This window comes from Leptonychotes weddellii, chromosome 10 (assembly GCF_054177405.1).
Source record: "Leptonychotes weddellii isolate Sample4059 chromosome 10, ASM5417740v2, whole genome shotgun sequence".
Lineage (NCBI taxonomy): Eukaryota > Metazoa > Chordata > Mammalia > Carnivora > Phocidae > Leptonychotes > Leptonychotes weddellii.
The window spans coordinates 7,366,722-7,375,357 of record NC_138378.1 but is presented as its reverse complement, the minus strand read 5'-3'; the positions used below and the strand labels follow the sequence as shown (position 1 = coordinate 7,375,357).

General features: G+C 46.1%; 1 protein-coding gene across 3 annotated transcripts in view; it reads left to right on the top strand.

Moving 5' to 3' along the window:
- The first annotated feature begins 2,904 nt into the window (after positions 1 to 2,904).
- PFDN4 (prefoldin subunit 4) overlaps positions 2,905 to 8,636 on the top strand; it is a 12,058-nt gene continuing 6,326 nt past the window's right edge. For 2 of the 3 annotated variants that reach the window (XM_081832556.1, XM_081832557.1), the window contains exon 1: positions 3,685 to 3,896. In XM_081832556.1, the coding sequence (XP_081688682.1) occupies positions 3,747 to 3,896 (150 nt within the window). In that variant the 5' untranslated portion in view covers positions 3,685 to 3,746. Of the gene's footprint in view, positions 3,168 to 3,684; positions 3,897 to 8,636 lie in introns of those variants that run through there. The other variant, XM_081832558.1, reaches the window with a different exon arrangement.

Below are 8,636 nucleotides of genomic sequence, written 5' to 3'. Positions count from 1 at the left end.
ACATTACCCATCTCAGTAAGAATATTCAAAAGAAGTACAAGAGAGAGAAGGTTAAGGCATATACAGTGGTAGCTTAGAAAAGTACCAAATTGTGCAGCAAGTGCAGAATTTAAAGATGGAACAGGTTAATGAGAACAGGTTAATGAGAACCAAGGAAGTCTTTAGAGGACAGATTAAATCTTGAGTTAGATTTAAAGGGTCCACTGGAGGTCAAGAGTTATTCATGAAGGGACATAGAGGAAAGTCTGGTGATCATGGCGCAAGTATGGGAAAGAGGTGACAAGGGGAGAAAGTAATCAGCTTGGGGATGAAATTTTTCAGTAAGAGATAGAGTTCCTAATTTGTATCAGCTTTTGACTTCAGTAAACCTAGGGAATTTTTTTCTGATTTCATTTAGGAGAAAAATTTGGTGGTAAGAACATTCCATAATATATGCATATGGGGAGGTTTACTGGAGGTCACAAATGAGTGGGTGCCCTGTGCTTTCCATCTGTCTGACATATGTGAAGTTTTGAGGGAAGGTTTCAACAACAAGAGATTTCACATTTTTAAAAATTCCACATTTCTGGCTTTTTGTAAAAAGGGGAACTAAGGACTGCGTCTCTATTCCCTCCTAGCCACAGATGGTTGGAGGCGAGGAGCTGTGTAAGCAGGCCAGTTGGTTGGCCAGTTTCATCTCTTGCCCTTCTCCTTCTCTTTCCTGTCCAAACCTTTTCTTCTGTTTCTTTAAATATACCATGATTTAACGACCTTTATTCCATATTGAAGGTTCTCTTCACTCCCCACCTCCCACCCCTACCACTCTGGGAGGGGGGGTCAAGCAGATGAGGTGCCCAGAGGAGTACATGTAAGGAAGGCACTCAGGTGCAGCACTTGGTCCTGCTCCCTTTTTGTCTGTTACCTTCCCCTTTGGATCAAATCTCAGCTGAAACAATTTCTCAAGAGCCATCCCAGAGTAGAGATTTAATTTACTTAAGATCTGCTCCAACAGCAAGTGAGACTGGTTTTCACTTTAAGTCAGAGATTTTTAAATGCCCCTTTAAGATATATTTATTCTAAATTTTAAAAGTAGATTATATTTTAGAAAATTAAGAAAATAATAGTCCTGTATGTATTTTGGTAAAATAGTATCCGCACTGCCTTGAATGGCTGCGCTAACACGACCCTTGGGCGCCTCCTGCAGGCCCGGAACAAATTACCACGTGATAGTAAGGTTGGCTTCTTACTCCTCATGGCCAACGTGAAAGTGTAATTCCATCAAGGTTTCCTGTTTAAGTCTCAGAACCAGAAGCCTGGCGCAGGTGGCGCGGATTTTGGAGGGCACATGGGCACGTACTGCTATGAAATCCCATCATTGCTTTGTGACAGAATCTTAAACCAGGACATGTCTGGACAATTTTGAAGCTTACATGTCAATCCAAATAGATGGGGGTAGGCGGGGTTCCCCCCCTCAATTTTCCGGTCAACATACTTACCACTTCTTTCCTTGTGTCTTCCTCATGAAGTATTCATACTAGTGGTTACCCAGTCTTTTATTATTATTATTTTAAGTGTTCTTTCTTATAGCTATTGGTAACACCGTATCATGAATCCAGTCAATGGATGGCCAGTTTTCAACTTGGTATAAGGGAATGTGTTCAGTCACCCTTAGTGGGGATAGTATTCTCAAGTGGTGGCTGGTGATTTTCCTTCCTGACCTGCAGTCTCCAGTTGTCTGCATCGGCACCACAGACTTCTTTCTTTTATTGGTCCAGACAGATAGGGAAAGAACCAGAAGCGAGGTTGGAACCAGAAGCGAGGTTGGAAATGCTCAAATTTAAGGAAAGGAGAGGATGCTTAATGGAAGACACAGAAGGCCCCATTTGTACTTATAGAACTGGTTCTGTGTTGGGAAAGAGATCAGCTCAAAGGATGCCACGGCTGGGGCAGGGGTGATAGAGATGATGAGATACAGAGTCAGAAGAGCCAGTAGCATGGTTGCCAGCAGTCAGCCCACTGTCCGTCCATCTGTCCAGATCAATCAACACTCTCCCAGGCCATGAGACTCTGTCTTGGTGAACAGCCCCACCACCCAGAGCCCCTGGTACAAAACACTGTTGGATGCTGACCCAACAGTGCTTACATCCTTCCTCCTCTTCCTTGTTTTCAGAAGCCCATGCCGCTTTCCAATGATTTCGTATAATTTAAAATGTTACTTATATTATTATGGAATGGGTTTATTTATTAAATGAATTAATTAATGTTTAAAAAATTCTGTTTAATTTCTTTTTTCTTTTTTTTTTAAGATTTTATTTATTTGACAGAAAGAGACACAGCGAGAGAGGGAACACAAGCAGGGGGAGTGGGAGAGGGAGAAGCAGGCTTCCCGCTGAGCACGGAGCCTGATGTGGGGGCTGGATCCCAGGACCCTGGGATCATGACCTGAGCCGAAGGCAGACGCTTAACGACTGAGCCACCCAGGCGCCCTCTGTTTAATTTCTTAAATGGTAAATATCGATGAATATAACCTATGTAAACAGAAGATCTTTGGGGTGTTCAATAAGTGTTAAGAGTATAAAGGAACCCCCACACACACAAAGAAAAAGAAAAAAAAATAGGGAGGCACAAGTGTCAGGGTATACGGTAATTACTCGTTAACACTGTTGAATAAATTAATAGTACTTCCTCCTTCATACCATGCGAATTATCAGGGCACATACATCTCACATCCTAGAGCCAAGGTCATCTGTTTTTAGCTCTCTTTAACAAAGTATGCCGATGGTTTCTTACAAGTTTGTGGAATTGATGAAAGACACCTTCCGTTCCGTCCACTCGGGGCCCCGCCCCCGGCCCCGCTGCGCTGCGCGGGGCGCCCCCTGCTGCCCGGCGCGGGACCCTGGGGCGGTTCGCCACACCCCCCACTTTCTGTCGGCCCACAGGGCGTTGCCTGTGCCTTTAATTGGCATGTACCAAGTCCTTCCAGGATGTGTTTCCTCCCTGAGTCCCGCACGTTAGGAATCACGGGTCGAGGGTGCAGTAGGAAGGAATATGGAGACAGTGTTGTATTTGCGGGGAGGTCTGAGCCCACAGGGAGCGAGAGACGGCCCGGGGCCGGAGCGCGCCCTTGCGGCCCTCCTCGCCGCGCGCCGTAGTCCAGTCCCAAGATGGCGGCCACCATGAAGAAGGCGGTGAGTGGGGCGCTCCGGGTGCGGGATGCTCGGGCCACGGGCGGGGGGTCGGCCGCCGGGGGCCGGGCGCGGGCTGCCTGGGGTGCGCGGCCCTGAAGCCCGGCGTGCGGCCGGGGGCCGAAGCCGCCGGCCCTGGGGGCGGCCCCGCGGCGAGGCCTCCCCGCGCCCGGCTTCCTGGAGGTCTTCTCAGGCCCCCGGCCCGCCGAGGCGGGGCAGCCGGGCCGGGACCCTCGGGGGCCTGTGGGTCGCCTCTCGCGGTGCTGAGAACGGCCGTGGAGAGCCTGAGGACCCGCGGCGCAGGCCTTGTCGTTGGCGGTGTGAGAAGCCGAAGGTCCCAGGGGCTGCCGTTGGCCATCACGCTGGGCATTTTACCTGGGTTGGCACGTTTAACCCTCACAAGTCCACAAACATGGGTCCTACAGGCACTGTCCTTTGCACGTAAGGAAGCGGAGGCCCAGAGAGGTGGAGTCACCTGCCCAAGGTCACCCAGCTGTAAGGAGCAGAGCAGGACCCTGCATCCCCGGGTGATCTGGCCCCAGAGCCCTGTGTCTGGCCCTGAGCCGCCCACACCCACACTCGATGTGCCTGTGCGTCCGGACTAAAACTGTGTTGAGGATGGATGATGGGCCCGGGCCAAGAAGCCGTCTGTTTATTATCTCTGATCCTCCCAGCAACTTAGCGAAGACGCGGTTTCCTCCCACTTTACAGATGGAGAAACTTAACAGAGCGGTTGGTGGCCTCAAAATAACTCAGCTAATAGGCAGAGCTGGAGTTCAAACTCGGGTTTTATTTTGTTTTTCCCAAAGCCCACCTTTTATTCTACTTAGCAAGCTGAACTCCTGTTTACAGCGTATGAGTCACTGCGTCTACGCAGGTGCTTAGAAATATCTAGATGGAAGAAAAATAAAATGGGGAGGGGGCAAAGAAATAATAACATCTGATAATTATGGAGGCCTTCCTTTTTATTGTGTGCTAGGTCTAAGCGAGTTGTGTGCATTATTTTAATCTTACCCCCGATACTGCTTTTATTCTTATTTTACAGACGAGGCAGTTGAAGTACACACAAAGTTAGGATTAAAGTGAGCACAATTCTGACTCTAGAGCCTCTGATTTTAACTTCCATCCTGTCTGATGGAAGTCCCCTGGCTGCAGGGATTTGCTTGCATTCAGCTTCAAATTCCTTGGCTCTCATACTCAGCAATATGCATAGTCTGAGCATATTGCAGGGTGTAAAAACCAGGACTGCCCCAGGCAAACCAGGATGATTTGCTCACTCTATTGGTCTATCATCCACAGATTCTTACTGAGTACCAGGGTAGGGTTCAGGGTTAAGGTGATTCAGATGAGTATGAAACTTTGTGAGATTCACCCCACCTCTATTTTGTACTTAAATTGGGCCCTTTGACGGGGCGCCTGGGTGGCTCAGTCCTTAAGTGTCTGCTTTGAGCTCTGGTCATGATCCCAGGGTCCTGGGATTGAGCCCCACATCGGGCTCCCTGCTCCGCAGGAAGCCTGCTTCTTCCTCTCCCGCTCCCCCTGCTTGTGTTCCTTCTCTCTCTGTGTCTCTCTCTGTCAAATAAAGAAATAAAATCTTTAAAAATAAATATATAAATAAATTGGGCCCTTTGTTAGGTACGGTGTTTAATTCCATAGATGGTACTAGTTGCATATCCCCCCCCCAACTCCCCCTGCCCTCTTTGACAAATATGCAAACCGAAGTGCAGAGAGATGAAGTAAAGGTCGAGGGAATGGTAAGAAAACGATTTGAACCTTGGACTTGGCAAGACTTTTGATTACCAACATATTTTCATTCATTCGGCGAACTTTTTGAGCATGTAATATGGCACAATTTCAGTTTTAGGTGAAAAGCAGTGATGAGCAATAATAATGCTTATATCCCCTTATCCTCATAGCATTGTAGGACTTACGTTCTGGGGGAGAGCAGGCATTACTCACACAGGCAATAGTCACACACAAAACTGTAGAATTTCCAGCTCTGCTAAGAACTATGACAGAAAGGACTTGTGACATGAGGGCTGGAGTAAGGTCTGTTGGTGACTAGAGAAGGCTTTCGTGAGAAGGTGTAATCTATACAATGACATAAGGAGGGGAAGAGAGTGTTGGGAAGGGATGAGGTGTTCTAGAGGGGGAGGATCACCTGCAGAGACGCTAGGTACATTTAAGGAAAGGGTGGCTAGAATGACAGAGGATCGGGGGAGGTTGAGCCAAGATAGCAAATGAACATATTGACGGGTGGGTGGTGGCCAGAGCATGAAGGATTTTCTTCTTTGTCTTGTAAGACTGAAGTGATAGATGCACCGGCCTCCTGCAGGTGTTTTCCAGTGCTGTGAACAATTTCTGATAGGTTAACTGTACATACACTCTGGCTCTCTGCCTGCCCTGGGAGCAAATGGGTATGTCAGTGAGTAAGCATGAAATATCATAGGGATAGCCTCTTGAGTTTAATAAAAACTGTTTGCAATTTGGAGTACTCTACATTTGTAACACGTTTACATCCCAATGGGTCATGGCTTTTCTGGTGAGATGATTAGGTGAGGTGGTTTAGTCCTCTCCTCTCCAAAGGTCTGCTTTCCAAGATCTGGTTTTTGGCCATCAGAGGACTGTGTTTGATTTCTGTCCCTGATCCTCAGTACAAATATCCCCTCCCCAGAGAGGCCATCTTTGACCTCCCTATCTAAGGAAGCCCCCTTCACTCCTTAGCCCCTAACACTTGCAACCCCTACACTGTTTTGCATTCCCCATCACGTATATCATCATCATCTAGCATCATCTTGTTCACCTTGTCTTTTGCCCACCTCCTCTAGAATGTAAGCTTGCAGGTATTCATGAGGGTTGGACTGTGGCAGTTTTCTGGCATGTGGGAGACATTTACCAAGTAGTTGTAAAATGAATGACTGTACTGTAGGCGTGAAAAGTGAATAAAAATACAAAGCAAAATTTTATATCATGGAGACTTGGCAGACACCTTTAAAAAACAAAAATAAAGGCAGACTGAAATTGGCCAGAATTTACTTCTCCTAGGCTTTTAGGACACTGATGGACCCAGCTGTCAGTCCACATTCTGCTGGTAATAGCCAAGACTCAGTGGGGCAAGACTGAGTGTGGTTCACTTTCCTCTCATAATCCTGTAAGATGCTGAGTTTGAAGAAAAGGGTCCAGTCAGGGTCCAGGGAATTTTAATTTCCACTTTAAATATTGAGCAGTCATATTTCTCCCCAGCCTAGCAGAATTTTCTTCTAGATCTTTGTCTGTTCTTCCTCTCTAATGATTTTTTGGGTAAACATTGTTCAGGAAATAAAGCACCTAGCTATCATTGAAAGGTGACTCCATCCACAGGTCCTCATTTTATCACCCCTGCAAGGTAGGAAGAACTAGCGTCCCCATTTTACAGGTAACAAACCTGAGGTGGCTACAAAGTTGAATAATTTGTCCCAAGTTCCTGCTTGCTTGGATTTGAATCCATTCACTATTTCAACCACTCTGTGTTGTCTCAAAGAACCAACTCCTTTCTCTTTGAGTTCTCGTGACTTTGTGAGCGGCAGTGAGTACAACTGCCTTGGCTTCTCTTAACACAGGAGTCCCTAACCTTTGGGGGTGTGGATCCCTTTGAGAATCTGAGGAAAACTGTGAAGACCCTTCCAGAGGAATGCACTTACAGGACATGCCATGCTGCACACAATTTCAGGGGGTAAAGGGACTTCTTAGTGTCTCTGGATCCCCAGTTAAGAATTAGCCCCTCCCCACCAAAATGAAGCTTCGCGCAATGTAGGAATGTTCCAGAACAGTGGGATGAAAAGAAGCCACTGGCGTTAGTCATGGAAGGTGCTGACTTCTCACTTTTTGCTGTAAACAGAACGCCACCCAGTGGAGTTCTGCATGCCACCCAGAACTCCACTGGGTGGCATGCAGTTTAACCACGGACTTCACACGCCGACTGTAGCCCGTAACCCCAGTGAGAAAACCACGGTTAAGGAAACGGAGTATATGGTCCCAAGTACATGCTGGGGCGCTGTGCGGTGAGGCTAGAACAGGAAATGCCTGCTTTGGAAAGATAGAAACAGGTGGCCAAATTCCTCTACGACTTTTCAGAAACTGTGTGTGTGAGTCTGATCAAGTGGGATTTAGATTCAAATTCGGAAACAATATATTAGCCTCAGTTGTGTGTTAGGCCGGTCCAGTGGTAGTTGCTTTCATGGGAATTACCCTGTTCAAGCCTCACGATGACAAATGTGTCTATAAATACATATTCAGGTTTGCGGGGCCTCAGTATTTAAACTCTGCAGGCAAGCAGGAACTCTCTAGAATTCTCCGTTCCCTGTTTGCTTCAGGAATTGTTAGTTCTCATGTAGGCAAAGTCACTTGAATGCCAGGGTATCTGAATATGGACTTTCCTTTGGTTTTTATAGTGCAGCTCAGTGTTTCCCAACTTCCATAGTCATAAAAATCATGCCCAAGGTTGAACATTCAAAGCTATATATATTGTGATCTAAAGGATTTTTTCAGGATATCCTCTGGGTCTCTGATGCTGAGCCTGATGCATATCAAAGTGCTTGTTGTGTGTTGAGAGCTCCGGGGCAATGAGGGGGGGGTGGTGTGCTGAATTCTAGGTGTCTGCCTTGGTGTTCTGTCCACTGAGCTCCAATCTTGCTTGACACAACAGGTTGCCTTTCAACCTCTGGAGAAATAAAAGTGTACACCTCTATGTGACTGGTCATGAGAGACCAGGCGAAGGGATGAGGCGTGGTTGTGAATCATTACAAAAGAGCAAAAATAGTCTTTGTTGAAGCTCTCTCTCTCTTTCCTCCCTTACAAGTGCTGTTGTTCTTATTTTATAAAGGAGGGGAAACTCTAAGGAGAATCTGGTATTTAATTTTTTTTTTTTTTTTAATATATGGTTCCCCTTTGAGAATCTGATGAAAGCCAAGGACTTCCTGCTGCCTCTTACAAATGTGCGTGATTGCTTGCCCACATTCATTTTCACCTTCCGTTTCTAAGAGCTAGTGGACCTGTCTGGACTCCTGAGTCAGCTTACCTGGGTTGAAATCGAATTCTACTGCTTACTGGCTGTGTGACTTCGGGGAAATTACTTACCCTCTCTGTGCCACACTTTCTTCATCTGTAAAATAGTTCTACTTCCTAATGATCCTACTTACTAAGATTTATTAGAGGATTAACAGTGATGATAAAGCACTTAGAAAGTTCTTGATACATAGTAAGAGCTCAGTGAATGTTATTTTGTGATTTTATAGATACTATATGTCATCTAAGTACATCTAATTTTATTTACAAATTGAATCACGGTAAATATTTTTAAACATTCGATTTTACTCATAGTACGTTATACCTTATTCTTTTTTTTTTTTTTAAAGATTTTATTTATTTATTTGAGACAGAGAGAATGAGAGAGAGAGAGCACATGAGAGGGGGGAGGGTCAGAGGGAGAAGCAG